This window comes from Bison bison, unplaced genomic scaffold (genome assembly GCF_000754665.1).
Source record: "Bison bison bison isolate TAMUID 2011002044 unplaced genomic scaffold, Bison_UMD1.0 scf7180017864193, whole genome shotgun sequence".
NCBI lineage: Eukaryota > Metazoa > Chordata > Mammalia > Artiodactyla > Bovidae > Bison > Bison bison.
Window position 1 is genome coordinate 2,361,103 of NW_011494765.1, and position 23,392 is coordinate 2,384,494.

General features: G+C 41.0%; 1 protein-coding gene across 5 annotated transcripts in view; it reads right to left on the reverse strand.

The window, feature by feature from the left end:
• GOLGA1 (golgin A1) overlaps positions 1 to 23,386 on the reverse strand; it is a 44,796-nt gene extending 21,410 nt beyond the window's left edge. For 3 of the 5 annotated variants that reach the window (XM_010844048.1, XM_010844047.1, XM_010844045.1), the window contains exons 1-10: positions 22,571 to 23,386; positions 21,479 to 21,777; positions 16,232 to 16,322; positions 14,104 to 14,178; positions 13,072 to 13,169; positions 11,330 to 11,362; positions 9,093 to 9,221; positions 8,434 to 8,603; positions 7,875 to 7,986; positions 1,653 to 1,778 (exon numbers count right to left, since the gene is read on the reverse strand). In XM_010844048.1, coding sequence (XP_010842350.1) covers positions 1,653 to 1,778; positions 7,875 to 7,986; positions 8,434 to 8,603; positions 9,093 to 9,221; positions 11,330 to 11,362; positions 13,072 to 13,169; positions 14,104 to 14,178; positions 16,232 to 16,322; positions 21,479 to 21,777; positions 22,571 to 22,583 — 1,146 coding nt within the window. In that variant the 5' untranslated portion in view covers positions 22,584 to 23,386. The remainder of the gene's footprint in view (positions 1 to 1,652; positions 1,779 to 7,874; positions 7,987 to 8,433; positions 8,604 to 9,092; positions 9,222 to 11,329; positions 11,363 to 13,071; positions 13,170 to 14,103; positions 14,179 to 16,231; positions 16,323 to 21,478; positions 21,778 to 22,570) is intronic. The other 2 variants (XM_010844050.1, XM_010844046.1) reach the window with 2 other exon arrangements.
• Between the last annotated feature and the right edge of the window lie 6 nt (positions 23,387 to 23,392).

Sequence of the window (23,392 nt, forward strand, 5' to 3'; positions counted from 1 at the left end):
AGTATATGAACCGTGAACTTCCAGATGTTCAAGCTGGTTTTAGAAAAGGCAGAGGAACCAGAGATCAAATTGCCAACATCCACTGGATCATCGAAAAAGCAAGAGAATTCCAGAAAAACATCTACTTCTGCTTTATTGACTATGCCAAAGCCTTTGACTCTGTGGATCATAACAAACCGTGGAAAGTTCTTCAAGATATGGAAATACCAGACCACCTTACCTGCCTCCTGAGAAATCTGTTTGCAGGTCAAGAAGCACTAGTTAGAACTGGACATGGAACAACAGACTGGTTCCAAATTGGGAAAGGAGTACATCAGGGCTGCATACTATCACCCTGCTTATTTAACTTATATGCAGAGTACATCATGCGAAATGCTGGGATGGATGAACCACAAGCTGGAATCAAGATTGCCTGAAGAATTATCAATAACCTCAGATATGCAGATGACACCACCCTTATGGCAGAAAGTGAAGGAGAACTAAAGAGCCTCCTGATGAAAGTGAAAGAGGACAGTGAAAAAGTAGGCTTAAAACTTAACATTCAGAAAACTAAGATCATGGCATCTGGTCCCATTACTTGATGGCAAATAGATGGGGAAACAATGGTAACAGTGACAGACTTTATTTTCTTGCACCCCAAAATCACTGCAGATGGTGACTGCAGCCAAGAAATTTAAAGATGCTTGCCTTTTGGAAGAAAAGCTTTGACCAACCTAGACAGCATATTGAAAAGCAGAGAAATTACTTTGCCAATAAAGCTATGGTTTTTCCAATGGTCATGTATGGATGTTGAGAGCTGGACTATAAAGTAAGCTGAGCACCGAAGAATTGATGTTTTTGAACTGTGGTGTTGGAAGACTCTTCAGAGTCCCTTGGACTGCAAGGGGATGAAACCAGTCAATCCTAAAGGAAATCAGTCCTGAATATTCATTGGAAGGACTGATGCTGAAGCTGAAACTCCAGTATTTTGGCCACCTGATGTGAAGAACTGACTCACTGGAAAAGACCCTGATGCTGGGAATGATTGAAGGCAGGAGAAGGGGACAACGAAGAGGATGAAATGGTTGGATGGCATCACCGACTTGGATATGAATTTGGGCAAGCCCCAGAAGTTGGTGATGGACAGGGAAGCCTGGCATGCTGCAGTCCATGGGGTCACAAAGAGTCGGACACGACTGAGAGACTAAACTGAACTGAACTGAGTGCAGCACTTTCACAGCATAATCTTTTAGGACTTGAAACAGCTCAGCTGGAATTCCATCACCTCCACTAGCTTTGTTCATAGTGACGCTTCCTAAGGCCCAGTTGACTTCGGACTGCAGGATGTCTGGCTCTAGGTGAGTCTGGCTCTAGGTGAACCAGCCAGGATGTCTGGCTCTAGGTAAGACACTAGAGGTGTGAAACAGCAGGGGACATCTGGGGAACTACAGCTTCTTGAAAGTCACAGTGATGACGGGTTCAGGTCATGAAACAAGACTGGAAAGTTAAGCAAAGGGCCAGATCATGAGAAAAGCCTTTTATGTTATAGAAGGAAGCTTGAACTTAATTCTGTAGGCAGTATTTTTCAGGGTGGAGTCATTCAGACAGTGGCATTTGACTTATCTGGGTTGGGGTGGGGGATTTAAGTTTGAGGTTTACTCCAGACTAGTTACCTCTTTCAGAAGTTCCTGCACATGTTCTTCTCCTGAGAGATTCTGCTCTAGTCTCTTCTCCAGGGATGCAACCTTCTCCTGCAAATGTGTGATGAGTTTTTCTTTCTCTTGAGTTTCAGCAGTGACCTGCAGGTGAAAGCAGAGATTATGTTACACTCACTCTCCCTCCCTAACCACCTCCTCTAGAATCATCATGTTTCTCTGAAATCCTGTTTCCAACTGCATTCTAGGAGAACATACAGCCAAGAAACCTTCCCTGAAAATGGAACAGAAAAGATACAAGATCAGAACCCAACACCACTTGGGTATCTGTTTCAGGCCTAGTGCAGTAAGCAGCAAATGCTCCCAATTTAAGCAACTGACGACTGGGAAGGAAGGATGCTATTGCCTCTGTGGAATCTAGCCAGGACGCTGCAAAGATGTTCCTCCTAAGATAACCTTTGTATTGTCATGATCTACCAGCTAAAGGAATGCTCCTCCCACTCCCATCAAGCATAGATTTAACTCTACTAATCTAGAGTCCAACAGGACCTACAACTTTATACCAGATGCCAAGAACCAGCGGAGGTAATTCCACTCAAGCTCCCAGCCAATCCTATAATGACCTACAGAAGAATATGCTTGGAAACAGGGGGCTAGATGAAGCCTTATAATGACAATGTAGCTGCCTTCAGGTTGAAGAGAGAATTGAAACAACTGGTGGTATTCACCCTGGCTCACAACACAGGAATCACAGGTGAACCACACACAGCAGCACCTTACACCATGGCCCAGGAACACAGCTGCCCACGTATTTATTGCAGTCTACCTCTTCAGCAATGATGGCAGTGATGGCGGTGCTGGCTGGGACTAACTTTGTCCCTTCACTACTGCCCATCTTCGATGCTGCACAACATCAAAACTGAGGATCCAGGAAGCTTTCACTGTATCATTTCTTAGCTCCTCACTGGTCCTTACGTTCACTGAAGATGCCCATTCTTCACTCCAAAATAAGGTCGTACAGCATCAACATTTCATTGTGAAGACTAGATCCTCCTCATATATAATTCACTTCCTCAAATTCCCTCACTTTATGCTCTGCTGCTCCAACTCAAGCCACAAACTTTAGACTGCAACTCAGCCAATTCTCTCCTCAGAATAAGATGCAGCTACTTGGGTACAAGGTTTTAGAAAGAAGCTTCTGCCATTCTGATTTCTCACAGGGGCAACAACATATATAGTAGAGCAGAAGTTTGAAGAACGGTTTCAAGACTGCATAATTCGATAAACTTTCATCAAGCCTATACTCTTTGTGCTGTCTCCCAGGGATATAATCAGCTACAGCTACTGACCCAAAGAAGCATGGAGGCTGGTGGCAGAGATATACACGTAATTAATTATAAAACAATACAATCATGCTGCAACAGAGGGACATATAAGGTGCCATGAGACATCAGAGGCAGAAGGGATTAACCCAGCAATCTCATCAGGCCTCCTAAGCAGGCAAGTCCAGGTGGAAGGTGGGGAAGAGGAACAAGCTTTCTGTGTAAAAGGCAGTATGTGTAAAGGAGTAAAGAGACAAGTTCAACATGACCAGGAGGCTGGGTGGAGGAAGAAAGAAGCGAAGACAACTCCCAAGTCTGTGGCTCAGATGCCTGGTTGAATGGTAATATTATGCAAGGCAGAGAAAACACAGGTAAGAGGGAGTGATAGGAAGAAATGCAGTTTTGGTCAGGCTGACCTATCTTTAACGGGTCTCTTCCTTCTAATGTTGACAACAGGAGTAAGAAACAGTATGGTGCAGGAGCAACTACAGTTTGCAGAGCATGTGCAAGCACTTTCCACTCCTCTAGTCCTTACAATCACCCTTTACTTGACCATTTACAGGGAAACTGAAGTTTAGGAACTAGCCCAATAGCACACACCGTGCTGACAGAACAAGGATTCAAAACCCAAGCCTTCCTAATCCAAAGCCTGTACTACGTCCACTACACATCAATATGAACTTGAGAGATATAGCTGACCCCTTCTAGTAAAAACCAAAAGACCAAATAAGTCTCATATAAGTCACTGTGTAGGGCAGAGTCAGGGACAGAAGAAAGAATCAGTTGCCAATTTCCAGTTAGTTTTCTTGTGCACTATATCCCACATGGAATGATTCCCCACCTCTGGATGTGCTACTTCAAGCCCTCAGCACTTAATGTGCTACAGCTAACACCGCACTTAATGGTGAGAAACTCAAAGGTTTCCCACTAAGATCAGATACAAAGATAGGATGTCCCCTCTTCCCACTTCTTTTTAACATCATCTGGAAGTCTTTGCTAATGCAATGAGGCAAGAAAAAGAAATAAAAGGAACGGAGATAAGGAAGGAAAACATAAAGCTGCTTTTGTCTGCAGATGATATGATCATCTGTGTAGGAAATCCACATGAATCAACAACAACAACAAAAACCCTGGAACTTAAAAGTGAGTATATCAAGATGGCAGGATATATGGTTCAGTTAGTTCAGTTCAATTGCTCAGTCATGTCTGACTGTTTGTGATGCCATGGACTGCAGCATGCCAGGCTTCCCTGTCCATCACCAGCTCCCGGAACTTGCTCAAACTCATGTCCATTGAGTTGGTGATGCAATCCAACCATCTCATCCTCTTGTCGTCTCCTTCTCCTCCCACCTTCAATCTTTCCCAGCATCAGAATCTTTTCCAATGAGTCAGTTCTTGCATCAGGTGGCTAAAGTACTAGAGTTTCAGCTTCAGCATCAGTCATTCCAGTGAATATTCAGGACTGATTTCCTTTAGGATGGACTGGTGGGATCTCCTTGCAGTCCAAGGGACTCTCAAGAGTCTTCTCCAACACCACAGTTCAAAAGCATCAATTCTTTGGCACTCAGCTTTCTTTATACAAATGCAAAACTGAATTGTGATAAAGCTGGCATTTCAGATCAGTGAGAAAACAGATTTTTCAATAAATGGTACTGAAACAATTAAAAAAAAAATGACACGGCTCCCTTTCTCACAGAAAACCACATTTCAGGCATGTTAAAGACCTAGAAACATAGTCAAAACTATAAAACTTTCAGAAAATAATACAGGAGAATAATGTTATGATTTTGAGTGAGGAAAGATTCTTTTTTTTAGATTTTTTTAAAAAGACAAAAGTATAAACTTAAAGGTAAACAATAAATTCAACTATAGTAAAATGAAAAGCTTATATTCAACAGAAGAAGCTGCAGAGTACGATGACAAGCTCCAAACTGGAAGAAGATATTTGCAACCCGTACAACTAACAAAGGAGCATGGTAGCCAGTATATATATAAAGAATTCCAACAATTAATGAGAGAAAAACATAAATGCAATGGAAAATGGGCAAAAGATTTGAACCAGCACCTAGATAGACAGTTAAACGAGAGATAAACACATAAAAAGATGCTCAACTTTATTAATAATCTGAGAAAAGCAAATTAAAATCATGGTGAGAGGGAATTCTCTGGCGGTCCAGTGGTGAGGACTCCTTGCTTTCACTGATGAGGGCCTGGGTTCAATCCTGAACTAAGATCCTATAAGACGTACAGTGTGGCCAAAAAAAAAATCATGGTAAGAAAATCTGAAGATGCATTTCATGTTCACCAGACTGGCAAAAATTAAAAGACTGACCATATCCCACCTTGTCAAGGAAGCAGAGCAACCCAAATTTTCATACTCCATTGGTACAAGTTTGTAAATAACTACCACTACTATGGAAAAAACTGGGCATTATCTAATAGAGTGGAAAAGCACAAATCTTTTGACCCAAACTTTTCACATCTCAAATAGACCCCAGAGTTAACTCTTAAAAACATTTTTTTAAAATTTATTTGGCTGTGTCAGGTCTTAGTTGTGGCATGTGGGATCCAGTTTCCTGACCAGGGATTAAACCTGGGCCCCCAGCATTGGGATCGTGGAGTCTTAGCCACTGGACTACTAGGGAAGGCCCCAGAGTTAACTCTTTCAGAGGCAGACAAAAGTTCACAACAGCCTTGTTTGCAAAAGTAAAGAAGCAGAAAAAATGTTCACTGTCAATAGAACGGATAAATAAACTCTAGTAATTTCATACTATACAGTTGAGAGAAGATTAAATTATAGCGGCATGTGTCCATATGAATGTGTCTCAGAAATATAATCTTGAGCACAGAAAGCTAGTTTTAGAAAAATACCTACAGCATTTCATTTAAGCCTGGTGAGCTGCAGTCCATGGGGTTGCAAAGAGTTGGACATGACTTGGTGACTGAACAACAAGCATGATACAGGAAAGAAGATGATGTTTAGGGATAAAATTATAAAGCAATGTAATTTCTGACTTAAGAAAGAAATGGGATAGAATAGAAAGGGCACACTGAGCATCTCAAAGGTAAACATTCCTTTTCTTAACATGGCAGGCGGGAATAGTAGCTGTGTGGGGGTTCATTAGCTTGTTACGCTTTTGATCTTACTTACGTGTCATAAATACTATTTTGTACCTACTCAGTGTTAACAAGGACAACGCAGAAGCTGACTCTAAACTCATTTTCATGAGAAAACTGCCCTTCCTCTAGTGCTCTCTTAGCCTGATGACTGACAACATTGGCCACTTAGCTGATTAGGCTGCTGCTGCTGCTGCTAAGTCACTTCAGTCGTGTCCGACTCTGTGTGACCCCACAGATAGCAGCCCACCAGGCTCCGCCGTCCCTGGGATTCTCCAGGCAAGAACACTGGAGTGGGTTGCCATTTCCTTCTCCAATGCATGAAAGTGAAAAGCGAAAGTGAAGTCGCTCAGCCGTGCCCGACTCTTAGTAACCCCATGGACTGCAGCCTACCAGGCTCCTCCGTCCATGGGATTTTCCAGGCAGGAGTACTGGAGTGGGGTGCCATTGCCTTCTCTGAGCTGATTAGGCTAGAAACCCAATAATCACCCCTAACACCTCCTTTACTCTCGCTCTTCTCCTGTATTTACCACATACCAAGTAGGTCCGTCTCTTCACTATTTCTTATGTTTGTCTTCTCTCCCATTATTTCCACCGCCCACTCTTGTCAAAGCCACCATGTTATGCCTGGACAATGCAAGAGCTTCCAGCTGGAAACCCTTTCAGTGTTTCCTCTAACAGCCATGCAACTCCGTCCCTTACTGTGTGCCCCTTCCAGCCTTCTTCCACTTCCTTGAAGGTGTCACTCATTTTGCTGCCTCCAAATGTCTGGGTTTATGGTTTGTGCTATTCTCTATTTAAAATTCTCTGCCATCACCACCCCCCACCACTCCGCCTACCTGCTTCAGCAGTTCATCTCAGTTCAAGCATTACTTCCTCAAAGGAAGTGTTCTGTGACTTCAACACTAGACTTGATTTGATGCCCTCTTAAAAGATCTCACAGCATCCTGCAGTTTTCCGTCAGAGCATGCATCATAGTTTGCAATTATCCATGTGATTATTGATTAATGTCTCACTGCTCCTCTAGACTAAGTTCTGCAAGGGCAAGGGTGATTGATATCTGTTTTGCTCAGCCTAGTATTTATAACATCTAGCACAGAGCACAGTGCTTGACACATAATAAAGCTCAAATTATAGTTTTAGAATGAATGAGGTAACTTAGTGGGACCAGAGTCTGGAAAGTTAGTTTTTCCAATTATGAAATGAGTGGATGGTTCTAATTGATATCAAACAGTCCCACAAACCCCAAAGCTTTATGTCTGTTATCCTCTCCACCCTCAAAGTCCCAAATGTATTCTGTACCCTTCTGTCTTTTTTGCTTTCGGGCTGTCCTACCCATCCTTGAAATTCCAATTACTCCAGGAAAAATTCCTTGATTACTGCACTGGAAATGCACTCTCCCTATGGCACACATCCTGCATTTGAAAAATCTAATTCACTTATTTGGGACTTCTTGAGATGTGAATTTTTTTCTTGTCAAACAGAAAGTTTTGAGTTCTATAAGGAAACAGTAAGCTTCTGAGACAAAACACTATAGGTATCTAGATTTTTGTTTGATGTGGAGATGAAACTTGTATCACAGTCATTCATTTACATAAGACCTATTTATCGGGTGCTCCTTGTTGTGAGGCAACTAAGCCCATGTGGAGGCAGACTTGTTACACCAGGAACTAGGGCATTGTGGGCTGCACGAGAAACAGAAGTTTCACCAGATACTCTGATACAGAAATTTTTTCAGGTTTAGTTTTTACCCCATTCATGAATCCTAGGAACTTGGGTCCATTCCTAGTACTCTTCTTACCTTTTGCAAATCAATGGAAAGTTGCTGAATGAATGCTTGGAGCTCCTGTTCCTTTTGCTCCAGGACTGTGATCTTATTTTCTGCACCTGTTTTCGAAGCTGTCACATGATCTCTTCATTGAAAGAAAGCAGATAATGAACAAATTTGAATACCCCATCTAAGACACATTCTTCCACAGGAAAAATACACATGGTTCTTTACATGTCAGGGCTGCAAACATTAGCCATGTGAAGATTATCCATGGATAAGACTCCCTGACTCTCTCTGAAGCAGAAGTCCCAAGAGAAAAATTCCACCCAGGTTTGAACAAGAAATCCTGATCTGCCTTTAGCTACTCAACAGTTTAGCAACTAAAACAATCTAAATTGCTTGGCAGGGTTGGAGGTGTTCTGAGCTCAACAGGTTAGAGGAGTGAGGGTTTGGGAACGGACAAATCCAGAAGACTTTGTAGGAACTAAGATCAGAAAGTGCCACAGTGAGCAATGGGGAAAGATAGGTAGGCTCAAGCCAGAGCTACACTAACACCGCTTCCCATGGGCCCCACAGACCAAGCAAGAACCTCTGCTCTTCCAGCGCTGAGTAGTGTCTCTGCAGTTCTTCCAGCTTCTGGCTTAAGTCTAACGAAATCTGACTGGAAGTCACCAATTCCTCCTGGGTGCGACTAAGTTCTCTGGTTCGTGCCTCCAATTCTTGCTCCATTTTCCCCAAGCTTTCTTCTTTTTTTAAAAGCTGATACAAAGACACAAAGTTTCACTGGGCTACTACTAAGAAATACCCTTGCAAAAAAAATCTGGACCACGGACTTCCCTGGTGGTCCAGAGGCTAAGACTGCGCTTCCTATACAGGGCGTCCAGGTTCGATCCTTGGTCAGGGAATTAGACCCCACATGAAGCAACTAAGAGTTCACAAGCCACAGCTAAGACCCAGCGCGGCCAAATAAATAAATAAAAATTGAAATTAAAAAAAATCTGGACCAGTAAGGCAAGTTTTTATAACATTTTTGTGAGCTTAGAAGGGATCTTATAGGCCCAGTAGTTTAAAAAGAAAAAGGAAAGACATATCAAACAGAACTTCTCCATTTTAATAAATTGAAAGACATACAAATATGATAAATATCAAAGACAACTAAGGTACATTTATCAGCAGTTAGAGTCATGACTAGCAAAGTCAGAGTAACTAATCATCTGAGGATGTAGCTTCTAAGACAAAAATGCGCACCATGTGCTTTACTTTACTCAGTTCCTGTTGCTGGAATCCCTCTAATTCATCCATTTCATCTCTTCTTTGGAAAAGATTCAAACTCTGGTTCTTCATTTCCTGTAACTGAGCTGTCAGAAACCTTTTATCCTATGCAGAAGAAGAAGACATCAGCTCAGGCAACCAGGACATGAGAAATCTGTATTATATAATCAGAATTCGTAACAATGGAAAACCTTAAGGCAATTTCTTGTCAGTAGCAATAATACATGGATAATGGGAAGCTTTACGGTAATTATTTACAAAATCATCTACAAATTTTTTAAGGTAGAAATAGATTTTTAAAAAAATGATAGCTGTGGAAAGAGGAAGAAGAGCTACAAAAGCTTAACATTTGAAAAGTGCTTCCATTTGGTTAGCAATTCCAGATATCCATTTGACAAGTCGATCTCAGTGACATACTGAACTGGGTAAATAACATGCATAACTGGAATAAGACTGATTCTCTTAAAACATTAGATGCATTTACGTAGAACTGGTTTCAGTTAGTACATTCAGATAGCAAGTCAACAAAAACGAGACATGACTGGTGTTAGAAAGTTACAATTTACTAAAGAATAGCTTCCTAAGATGAATTCTCTTCAGGACAAACTCTGGCTATTGCAGTTTCCAATTCTTGATTGAAAAGACATTAAAACACTCTAAAAATAACTTTTCCAAAAATCACTATGGCTTAAAAGACCTACATAGATGTCTCATTACTCTTTCCTGGTCTAAGATCTTTCCTGGTCTAAAATCTCCTGTGGCAGTGGGGGAGTGGGGAGAAAAAAGCTCTCAGGAAATCGAAGTAGATTTTATTTACTTCAGTCCTATATGCATCCCCCTTTACCATAATTTTAAAAGATGAAAAAATAGTTTAATGAGAATTTAACTGCTACAATCTTAAGAGCTTCTTTTAAGACAAGAAAACTTTAACCTAACCCATACCTTTATATTTAAGAAGACCATCATTAACACCACGTTTATACATATGTATGTATGTGTATATATACATATTTCTTTTAAGCACAAGTTTCTTTGGGAGATAGCTTGACTTTTCTGTAATTCTTCCCTTACATAAATATGTTAAGGCATTCTGATAGCTTGTATAATCAGATTTCTTTAGAACACACAAAGAAAACTTCTGGTTTAATTGGCGTTTTATCCCAAGAATGGTGCAATAATAAAACTCATTCTTTTAATAAAATTAACAGTAAATATATTTTATAGTTGAATATATCAATCTGAGAAATCATTTTCTATCATAAAGAGTAAGTCAGTACTCAATGAAAAGACGGAATGAATTAGGAAGCAGCATATAATTTGGGTTGAGCAAACTGACAATTGATTATTTTAAATTAAAATGTGTTTCTAATTGTAGGTGTGAAATTTCATTTTCCTGTTCATGTCTCAGAGCCAGGAACACATTACATAAGGCACCTACACAGTGTCATGGTGCTGGAATAATCAATTCTTCTCATCTATGTCTAGCTAAGAAGTTCTATTATCTGCTCAGCATTAAGCCTTCAGAAATGCCCTCCTTCCCCAAGGCATCCTCAAAAAGTATTCCCAGTGTTAACACTGTCGATCAGGGCTCTAGCAGGAAACAGACTCAAGTTAGGGATTTTGAAGAGTCTCACAGAGACTTTTCAAAGCTGTGGGTGGGGTAAGAAAATCCACAAGAGATAATGTGCTAGAAGCATTGGGCATAAAGGGGGCAAAGGCATAGACAAGAAACACAAGAAAGAGACAAGAAACACAGAAAGAGAAACCATAGCTGGGGGTGAACCAAAGGTAAAACTGAAGCTGTGACCTTTGGCCATGGGATGCAATCAAATAGAAGGGACCTCACGTGGAGATGGCTGGGGGAATAAACTTCTGATCACACTCTTCCACCCAGTTCTTTTGGTGTTCCCCACTGGCGCCCTCAATTACAAGCCAGAGGGCAATGGAGCCCTGCTGATGCAGTCCCTACGGGCCTTCAGACACACAGAGAAAGGCAGGGGATGGGTAGAGAGTACACCAAGAGGGGCAAACAACAGACATCCAGCACACCCACCAAGAAAAACGAAGACAAGAGCTTTCCAAGTCAGTGTCTAATCACCTGGCACCCTGCTGCCAAGAAGTGGTACCAGTGTACTAGGTACTGGAGAAAGCATTTTCCAAGCCCCAGAGAAGAGGCCAATATTCACAAGGAGACAAAAATAAGATGAACTAACCTTTTCAAGCTGATCCACTTTTTCTGACCATTCCTAAAACAAAACAATAAAGAAGTACAGTTTCCAGGCAAGAGTATCAATAAAATCAAGATTTTCAGAAAACAAAATAACCCTCCCACTCCACCCAAAGCAACATATCAATCAAACAAAACAGCACATTAAAAAAACCACGATGTTGGCTTAACAATAAGAAAGCCAAGAGTCCTAAAAGGAGAAGAAAATGAATTTTATATAAAATTCTAGAGCACAAATATAAGCCAGAAAACTTCTACCAAGAGCACATAAAGCTATATAGCTCTTCTGATGCAGCTTTCAGCTTCTTTCTGAGTCTCTGTCTCTGAGTACTATTATTATTTCTTAGGAGTTGGTAGCAGGGAGCAGCTGAGTTGGTAAATCTGCAGTTGATACTTAAAAATTAATTTACTGAAAAAGAGGTGAACAGGGTAGTCTTCAGGACTCCCTGATCATTATTTTCCTTCTCATTTTAATTTTTACCAATATCCTTCTTGCCATCTGGTAAAAGTTAAAGAAGAAAGGATTATGCCTCTTATTCACCAATCACAGAAGAGGGAAAAAAATAACCACTGGGACAAAAGGCTGTATCCTAACTGCCTACAATCAAGTCCACCAGTGCTAGATTATTTCTTCATTTACATTCACACCACAGTTATTCACTAAGTATTGCTGAATGATGTTTTCTCCTAGCTGGTTAATGTCTGAGATGACTACTACACACTGTAAAACAAGCCAACCAACCACCCCACTTACTGAAGATGAAATAAATTATGTGTTTTCTTCAATGCAATGTAATATAATACATTGACCCCGTCTTAATAAATCAAAATTATCATTATAATGCAAGCATGCTAAGTCGCTTCGGTTGTGTCCGACTCTGTGCAATCCCATAGACGGCAGCCCACCAGGCTCCTCTGTCCCTGGGATTCTCCAGGCAAGAATACTGGAGTGGGTTGCTATTTCCTTTTCCAATGCATGCATGCATGCTAAGTCGCTTCAGTCGTGTCCGACTCTGTGCAACCCCATAGACGGCAGCCCACCAGGCTTCCCTGTCCCTGGGATTCTCCAGGCAAGAATACAGGAGTGGGTTGCCATTTCCTTCTCCACAATCATTACAATATTTGATGTTTATCTTAAATTTAAAATGCCACTGAACAAAATAAACTTTATAATTAATAACCAGTAGTAGTAGTATTTTCCTTTTCTACTGTCATTTATTCAGCATCTTTCAATGGATGGTTCTATTGAGGTTACAGAAGTTCCTCTCAGTCTAGCTGGTTGGGGATGAAGAACCTTGGGACAGAGGTTGTAAGAACTATGTACATTATGGATGACCGCTAGCTTAACAGCACCTTCTCCACTATATCAAGGTAAGTGCTTGGGACTAGGCTTTCAGACAGGTTTTTGGAGGGCAGAGACTATTTTCCCCTTATCTTGGGGCTCACCACCAGATTATGGACACACTACTTCCTTTCCTTGTCTATTTTACACAGCTACACAGTTGGAAAAGGATACTCTCATATATGGACACATTTCACAATCACAACTATAAAGCTTCTGGATAATTTCCCACCCTACAGCCAAACGAACTCTCAAAGAACTTACATAGCACAACCCTTTTCTCCTAGATTGTAAATATTTGCTACCAGGTTTATGGCATGAGTTTTGAAAGCACGTCACCACGTGAGACTTCCCACCAGTTCCAGGCAGTGCCGCGCGTAAAATACCTGGTCCTTTCTGGCCAACGCCAAAGCCAGTCCTTCTGCCATCCTGGCTCTGTTGGCCTGGAACGTCTCATTCTGCTCTTGGAATTTCCTCATGGAAGCTGTTAATAAAGAGGCTCTATTTGAGATATGGAGATATTTCAGAAACAGCATGACAAATAGCCCATGTGGTTATAACTGTCACCTAACAAAAAGGCCACGGTCACAAAAGTGGATTGTGAGACTGGGAAAAACCTGACCCATCTTGACTTTTCCAGAAGATTTTGGCCTTAGTAATAAACCTCAGTTCTGTTTTAGCTTATTTCCTGTTGGTCGCTGTTGTTGCTGTTGTTATAGTCAAGTATACACATGTAGGAAGATGTCAAAGGGTACTTTTAAAATGATACAGTGATAGAACACTGAGTCAGGTAGCCTGCCAGAAAATACCAGTGCTATTGCTAAGTGATGGCTACTACTATTCAATAGAATTAAAACAAAAGTCAAAACAAAGCAAAACAAACCTTTCTTTCACTTTATTTTCCTTAAAAAAATATTTTTTTAGCATATATTATACCCATAAAAAATAACTTTCTACTTCTACTAGCATCTTTCTTGGATTGAACCCAAAGGAAAACATATAACTTAGGATAAACTAAACAAAATGTATGTCCATTGTTGGAGGAGTGATGACAGAGATTTCCCCCAGTTATTGAACATAGCAGCTACGAAGCTATGGCTAGAACCAAAGTTTCTTAATCTAGGCCCATGGACAGGCACTAGATTTTCCTAAAATCTAAGGGCAGCCCATAAACCAGTTAACTGGATGATACACATAACATCCTTCTCCTAAGAAACATGCCCGTAAGACAACATAAGTATGAATTATATGCTTATAACTATCAAATAAATGTTATATCAACTCAATTAAGAAGTATGCTACTCATATAATAAAGACTTGAGCTATGATGAAAGGCAAAGTTAACCACACACTACTGTTTTGTTTCAAAAAACTAAACCCTGGAAAAATTGAAAAAAGCAGGAAAAAAAAATACGTACAATCCTGGTGTTTTTCTAAGGCAATTTCAAGCTTCTCTTTTATCTTCTGCAAGGTGCGGACCTGTTCAGCATAGTCTTGGGTGAGGAGTGTGACGCACATACCAGGCATGGACAAACATCAGGAAAGGAAGTTAATTAAACAAAACAAACAACAACAAAAAAAATGAATGAAAATGATGATGATTTTCTCAACCTGAAAACCATTCCTGTTAAGGAGCGCTGGGTAGACAGCCTCCCATTAACAATGAACAACACAGGCAAACAAGTATAGTACAAACTACCCACAGTGTAAATGTTGACTACAGACAGGCAGGTTTGTTTAGCCTGGAGAAAAAACAAGAATTGGGCCTGGTCTGGCCATCACAAATGCCCTGCCACAAAAACCACTATTCTGTCATTACTGAAATCCAAATCTCAGTTTGCACTGTCCTTCCCATTCTTGGCAGTAGGACAGACAAAGGAATTCACTGAACAGCTCACTTACAGTCCACACGACTGAGTGACAGTGGTCAGGACAACAGCAAAACCCCCACCACAGCAGTGCCTGTGCAATCAAAGCACTGAACTCCCTAGAATCAAGTCAGCCACAGAACTGAGTGGCCTATGCCATACTGAAGGTGAAAGTCAGAATTAATTACCTGGGCAGCCAAAGAAGATAGTATGGCATAGTGGAAAAGTACAGCCAAAGAAGATAGTATGGAATAGTGGAAAAGTAGACAGGCTCTAGTTCAAACCCCAACTGAGTCAGTCCCGAGCTGAGAGACCTTAAGCAAATTACTGATCCTAAGTATTAGTTTCTTCATTTATGAAATTATGGTATTAACTGTATCTACCACAAAGGATGTATTAGATAATAAATGAAATGTTCTATTGCCTTAATTAGATAATAAACTAAGTGCTTTAGGCAAGTGGGATACAATGCTCAATAAAGGGTAGCTGCTATTGTGGTGGTTCTTCTTATTCATACTGAGCCTAGAACATAAATGCACTTAATTACTGTCAGTCTTCTTGCCTGTCCCTTCTCTAACATCAGTCAAGCCCAAACAATTTAGGGAAGATGCATATTACCTTACAGCTTTCTCCCCAACACTGAACAAGTGTAAAGTTATTTCACCTCTGTTACTGATACTGCTTACAGGCAGAGGTCACAGGATAATGACACTTGAGTTTCAAGCAGACTGTAGTGAAAAGCAGGGACTCTAGCATCAGGCAAATCTGGGTTTGGATTCCAGCTTTACCACCTACTACCTGTGTGACCTTAATCTCACTAAGTCTTGTTAGGCTAGAGTGAGAACAAAATGAGATAATGGGCTGTCTAGTAGCTGTGAGTTATGCTACGGGCCTTGATAACTAGACACACACAAATATCTCACACACAACTTGGTGAATTCTGTAGTCTGGTGCTTTCATTCCAGTCAAATGGGCCTAAGGCCAAGGGACAAAAACAAACACAGAAACCACTGACCACTTCACAGGCTGAAGCTTTCAGAATGTATCCACTGGCAGAAACCAAAGTAAGAACTCACAACTCTATCAAAGACATGCCCTGCTCAGGCAAAGACTATAATGGGAGTTGTGTACATTGTAAACTGCACACAAAAGACATAATGAGAGTTACAGCTTCTATATAGGCACTGAAGTCTGAAATACCACTAAAGAGCAGCCCAAAGACCCAGAATGATATTACACAGGTGATATGTATCTGAGCAAGTGGCAATGGAGCACCAAACCGTGTCTGGTGCTGAAGAATCCAGTATTTATAGCCCAAACCATGAAAACGCTATCCCTAGCCCTTTCCACCTGAAGCAAGCTTGGCCAATGGGAGAAAGATGGCTAAATCTACATATAATTTTTAATACATTTATATCCACAGCTAGAAATCTCAGGAGCAGAAAAACATAAGTTTTTTTTTTTTTTTAACTTTAAAACTTCAGTTTTGGATTTACACTATTCAATACACTAACAAAAGAAGGAAACAAAGGGGGTACAAGTTGCTTCTTTTTGACTAAGAAGATCAAAATATGTTAGAATAACTGTAAGGTTATGCTATGTGGCTCTTTAATAGGGAGAGAGGGTCAGGTGCAAGGCAATTTTCCCTTGGTTGCTTCTTATGAGTTCCTGGACATACCAGAAAGTCTGGCCTCTAATTTCCGTATCTGTTCATTCCTTCTCAAAAGCTGGGATGAAAGATCTTCTCTGGAGCTGCTTCCATCAGAAGCCTGTTGAGACAGAGACGCTGTATTCATATATGGATTTTTAGCAGCGTGAGACCACATAACCAGAAATCGACAACTCTTATTTCAGGTTTGGTTACCTGAAGTGATCACTAAAAAGCTTCTCTACCTATAAAGAAGAAGCAACAGTCTCTCCATCTATAAAGTGAGGAGATATAAGATGCAAAATAGATAAATTGTGTGTGTGTGTGTATGCACATGGTATTGGAATACCTGGTGGGAAACAAATCCATTATCTTCCCGACCCAGGAATCGAACTGGGGTCTCCTGAACTGTGGGCAGATTCTTTACCAGCTGAGCTACCAATGATCATACTGTACCAAGTACATAACACAAAAAATATATTTTCAGATGAAAAAGTAAATCACTTTATTTTCCCAAAGGTAAAATCCTGGGGTAAAGGGAGGAAGGTTCTTTAGCAAGGGATTGAAGGCTGGGTGGTCTGTCACTGGGACTTTACTGGTGGTCCAGTGGTTGAGAATCTGCCTTCCAATGCAGAGGCTGTGGGTTTGATCCCTGGTCCAGGAACTAAGATTCCACATGCCCCAGGGCAACTACGCCTGTGTGCCACAGTGAAGGATCCCAAACACCACAACGAAGACCTTGCATGACACAACTGAGAACCAATGCAGCCATAAATGAACAAATATTTTAAAAAAGAATCTATCACTGACATTGATAAAGTTTCAGTATCTTCATCTATAAAACAAAGGGATATCAATCTATGGTTCTAAAATGCGTCAAAACCTTTAGCAGAAAATATATATTCAGTTAATTATTATATTAATGAGACATCAAATTTTCCCAATAATCTAGATTATTAAAACATATGGGCACTATTATTACTTTGGGCAATGTTTACTACTGCTAATAAATAAATCACTTTATCTTCCTACATTTGATTATAAAATTTTAAAAATACATAAGAGTAGGGAGAGTGGTTTACTTTAACAACTGCTGATTTTTCACATATTTGTTTTATCAAATTTTATTATAGTACTATAAATCACTTTTGACAAACACTTATAAAACATAAAAACATTTTCCTTTATAGCCACAATACCATTATTACACCTAACAAAATTAAAAATAATAGTATCTAATATCCAGTCCTCAGTCTTCCCCATTTATTGGCAAAATAATGAGTGGTTCAAAAATTCATTTTAAATATTTATTTATCCATCTACCCATTTACTCATCCAACATTTATGGAGACCCAGTCACAGGAATGGTTAAAGGGGGTTTCAGGAGGTGGCAGGCCCAGGCTAAAGTTACATCATCATCACTTATAATCTATAAGAACTTGGACCAGTTGGTCAACTTCTCTGTGCACTGGCTTCCTCACATGTAAAATGTGGTTAACAGACATAATCAGCATCACAGAGCTGTGACGAGGAGGTAAACAAATCAAAACTTGTCAGGTCTAAAACAGAGCCTGGCACATAATTAGCTTTAATACACAGCAGTAGAAACTATGATTATTATCGGCACTGAGACACCTATTCTTAGTATTGTTGTCCGCACTGCGAACAGTGATGAAAAGGAGTCCCTGTCTAAGCAGCAGCAGCTGCAGCAACTACCAATTACTAAGTGCTTAAGAGCCAGGCACTACTAAGTGTTTCACACACTGTGCAGAAAAGAGCTCATGTCGTAGGCCTGAGACTGCTGTCCTTGGCAAAGCCGGCTTGTAAGGTGACCCCCTGGCTAGCCCACAGGAACTTAGATTTTACAAGGGTTCTCACCATTCCTGGTAAGAATGGCTCATGGTACCTAAACCAATTGTACAAAAAATGTGATTTATGCCTAACACGTGAAAGGTTGCTGCTACGAGCTGTGAATGACGCTGGGATTCATGGCCTCCAGAGGAGATGAATTTGATCTGGGACCAAAGACGAAGCTTGATCACTCAGAGCTTTTGTGCAGCAAAGTTTTATTAAAGTATAAAAAGAGACAGAGAAAGCTTCTGACATAGACATCAGAAGGGAACAGAAAGAGTGCCCCCTTGTTAGTTTTCAGCATGAAGTTATATACCTGCTAGCAAGCTGCAGAGTTGCACCAGGCCCCTCACCCCCTCACTCCAACATGCATTTTGAGATAGCACTGGCACAGGTGAGTCACCCCCCCACCCACAATAAAACAATGGATATGAATCTTGAAGAAAGGCAGATTTCCAAGCAAATACAAAATTCATTAACATGGCTTAAGAAAGACATTTCCATGAGAAAAAAAGCATTGGTTAGCTCAAGGTTTGAGATAAAGTTAAGTTCAGGCAGAACCAGCTGTCGCCATGATGACACAGGATTAGAAGAGAAAAGAAAAAGGAAAAAAAAAACGTTTGCCACTTGTAGCTTATTTCCTCCTGCCACTTGGGGACCTCTGGCCTCCCTACTGAGGCTATTAACCCTTTCACGTGTCTTCCTTCTAGAAGTCTGGAATTGTGGTAAATGCTAGGCAGAAGGTGCCTGTAAGACTAGCCTCCAGTAAAATTCCTGAGCGCTGAGTCTCTACTGAGCTTCCCTGATAGACAACATCTTCTCCTGTGCTGTCACAGTTCCTTGCTGAGGGAAACAAGTGTGCGCCAGGCAGCTCCCCTGGAAAGGACTCCTGGAAGCCTGTGCCTGCTTCCCTCCAGATTCTGCCCATGCACATTCTCCCTTTGCTAATTATGCTTCGTAATAAATGTTTTCCCTGTGATAAATGACAGCAGTGAATAAAACTATATGCTGAGTCCTGTGAACTCTTCTAATGAATAACTGAACTTAGGGGAGAACCCTCCCCCCACGACTCTGCAACACACAGACTTTAATAAAGATGGGTATTGTTCTTATTTTATAGATGAGGAAACTAAGGCACAGGAAAGTGAAAAAGACTCACCCAAGGTTACACAATAACGGAAGAGCCATCAAACCCAGGTCTGCCTCCCTAACCTGACCTGGGCTCCCAACCACTACTCTATTGCCTCTCAAGCAGCTCCCAGTTTAGTGGAAGAGACAAAGAAGCAAATCATCAGGAACAATGCAGTGTAATAGGTGCTATTACAGAGGATGAGAGGGTCAAGAGACAGATACAGCCAGGAGGGATGAAGGTTAGAGGGGGTGAGGGGGCAGGTCAGGTCAAAAGGGCTTCCTGGAAGCAACATGTGAGCCAAGTCTTGCAGGATGAACAAAATCTGCCAGAAAAATGCAGAAGTGAGAGGAGGGGAACAGGAGAAGTTCCAGAGAGGAGACAGCATATGTGAACACTTGTAGGCATGATGCAAAGTTGTCTGTTCCATAAAGTACAGTAAGTTCAGTATGGAGGGAGCACAGGGTGTAGGAATGTAGAGTGAGATAAGGTGGATGGGTAAGCTGTGTCACAACCACAGGGGTTAACCATTATACATAACAATGACTTTGCACTTCATCCTGAAGATGATGGGAAGCCACAGAGAAGTTTGAAGCATTAGAGAGACATGAACAGATCTGTTTTGGGGAGTTAATAGAGGCAACCCACTCCAGTATTCTTGACTGGGAAATCCCACAGACAGAGGAGCCTGGTGGGCGACAGTCCATGGGACTGCAAAGAGTCAGACACGGCTTAGCAATTAAACAACAATAAATGGACTACTAGTAAGTGGAGTACAAAGGGTAAGTCTGAGACAGGAGATGGAAACCAAAATACTTGCTGACAGACTAGACACCAAGAAGTGAAGAAGAGTCTAAAATGTTGCCAAGCTTTCTTGCTGGTGACCTGGGGGACAAAGGTGCAAAGGTGGAAATAAAGTTAATACATTCAGGACTTGAAATACCAGAGGAAAGGTGCCTGGTTGGAGAGAGATATGTAATGGAAATCAAGGGTCTGGAGACAGGGAGTGAGGATCAGAATCAGAATTTGAATAAATTCAAACAGATAACTTCAGAAGTCACACAGCAAGGTATTTCCTGGATTCAAGCCAATTTCTATATCTGGAATGCATTTGAGATGAGAGACTTCACTTAGCGAGTCAGCATGATGCCAAGGCAAGTACCTCTGCCAGAGAACTCAGCATTAAAACTACGTCCTTCAGCCTGGTGCTCAAATGTGCATTTACATTTCCTCTTCAATACAGGAGCCAGTAATTTAGATCTGGTAATCTATTATTCCACCCCAATAACCTAATAGCTTCTGCCATGTAATCTGACCTGAACAGGTAGTATAAGAGAGGAGGTCGACTCATCTGACCATGGAAACAACTCAAGTATCTATCACCAGTAAAAGACAGAGACCCACTGTGGCCTTTTTCAAATGCCAGGGTGTTACACAGCAGTAAAAATAAATGAGCCACGCGCAGTGCATTGTTCTTACAAAGTCTGAAAATAAGCAACAGGTTGTTTATGAATATATATGTATCTGGCAGGATATTTTAAAAAGCAAAGGAACAATATACACAAACTGTAGGATGGGTTATCTGAAGGGGAGGAAAGAGAAGGGAACCAGGAAGGAACACACAGTATTGACAAAAATCTAGCTCTCTGCCTAAGTGACAGACTTAAAAAGCATTCATTTTATTTTTATGCCCTATACAATATATTTACATTATATACATTCTTTCACATATATCAAGCTTTATAAATAACTTCTTTTAACTTATCTGACTTTAAGAAGATCCTGTCATATGCCACAGACACAATTTTAATCCCAAGGCATGATACTTACTTAACACAGTAGCATTCTCAAATCTTTCCAACTACAAAGATACTTTACAAATAAGGGACAAAGTGCAGCCATCAGTGCCATCTTTTCATCAATTTTCCCATAAAAACAGTGGTAATTCCCTGGCTAATTCCATGCCAAATGCACAGACTTCACTAAGTAACAATGACGTAAAGTATATATACGTGCAGAGACAACAGGCCAAAGTACTCTGAGAAACAGAATACAGAAGATGATGCACAAAGTTTTATATAGATGGAAAAAAGAGTACAAGAGGAGAAAGTAGAGAATATGGAAAGAGACCCGCGAAAAAAAAAGAAAAGCACCTCAGAGTAAGAAGAATCAGATATAAACTACAAATCATCTTTGCAATTTTAAAAGAAAATACTTACCGGAATGATTCTGTGAAATACTATTTTTTAAATATAATGAGGCTGTACCAAATATTAAGAACTACAGAAGGTACTTACAAAGTCATCTCCTGAGTCAGCTCCCATGGAGGCAACGGACTCTTTGCTCACTGATCGTGGGATCCTAGTAGCACCTCCTGGCCTCTGAGCGACAGCAGTCTCTTCTGCAATTTTCTTCTTCAGTTTTGCAAACATTTTGCTGTGTGGCTCTCCTACACTGATGACCAGTGCTTGACCGCTACAACAATTGTTAGGCCAGCAACCAGGAATTCCGAGACAGGTGCCTAAAAAGGCCCAGTTATCCAAACTAGCTGCATTCCCACTGAAATGAAGGCCAAAGGTCTGTGGCACAGGAGTATCTATAAATCAGATGAAAGAGAGCTCTAAATTAAACATCAGAGAAATTTCCTATCTGGGTTGCTTTGTTAAGCTTTAGGTTTCAAAATTAAGTTTCATAATTTTACATGCACACTTACTAGGACACAATTACTAAACATTTACAAAGCACTCAGGTGTGACAGATGCATATACAGATAAGAAAATCCAGTTTTAGGGAGGTGAAGTAATATGCCAAAGATTGTGTGGCTAAAGTGCAGTGCTTTGGAACCCAGGAACCCACAAGTCTTTACTCTTTTTTTAAATTACATCACATTGGCTGTGGCATACAACACATTAAGCAAAATTTCCCAGGGGAAACATTAACATAATGTTTTTGAATTCTTCCCCTAATAATATTAAGTATGACTACAGTTTAGACAAAAACATGTAACTCAATACAGGGAAAAGATGTAATGTTCTGATGTTCCAAGATGGTGTGGAATCAGCTGTTCACTAGAAAATGTTGACAACTTTTTTCTAAAAAAAACAGGAAAGCCAGCCAACTGCACTGTATCAGGAAACATCCTTAAATGTTTCCTGGAAATGCTGTGTGGTTTTCTTAAAGAGTGATTAAAATTACCTCGTTAGTTTCTTTTTTTGTACAATGTGTTCCATGATACTACACACCAGATTCAAACATCTTTTCCTCCCATCATGCATGAAACATTAACATTCTGGTTCCAATCTTAACTTCTGATGTTTTCTGGCGGATATCTAAGCTCTGCTCTAAGACCTCTAATGAGGAAGCTCTAAGATCTACAAATGACTGCTTACCACTTCTGAGCATCCATTTAAGTCTGTGCAATTCTTCAAAAGTTTGCCTTCAGTGTCTGTAAACCACCTACTCACCTGGCTTATCTATTAGATTTAAAACAGCTTGGAGGTCAAAGCTTTCTGTCCTGCATGAAGACAAAGATAAAATGCATTGGATATTTCCTCTCAAGTGTAAGGTCAAAATGTTGGGGGGACGGGCAGAGTGGAAGAGGAGGCAGGAAGGATCAAGGTGGGGGGTGGGGGGAGAGAAAACCTGTCATTACCATAATCCTCAGTGGTCTACCCTCCCTCACCCTGGTCTTTGCATTTGTGATTTGCCTGAGAGTTTCACTTAGAAAGGGCGCAAAGAACAGAATCTCTCATTGTAGTAAGCGGGTAAACTCATTTCGCCTTGGGAGCCCTGAGCACGACAACTTCAATGAGATTAAGGTTTTCCCAGGGCCAGTATTTACTTCAGTTGATTCTGACAGTCACACACTATTTACCTGGCCAGAACCCCAGAGCCTTGATTCACATTCAGAAAATCGCTGAGAAAAAGGACGGCAAAGTTGGAAGACGACTGCCAAATGCTCGGGGGCCAGCCACCTGCCACGGCAGTTTCGATCCCACTCACTCAGGCTCCTCCCAGACCCGCCCGTACGTGGACTGTCAAAGCCAGGAGGGACCCAATGTCTCTCCCACTTGACAGCAGGGGAACTGAGACCCAGAAATGAGGAGTGACTTGTCTAAGGTCGCGCAGGTGAGCGGTGGAGGGGGGGAGTTCCGGGACCCCAGGTTCCAGATTCCCAGGCCGAAGAGCCCGCCTCTGCCCCCACCCTCGCC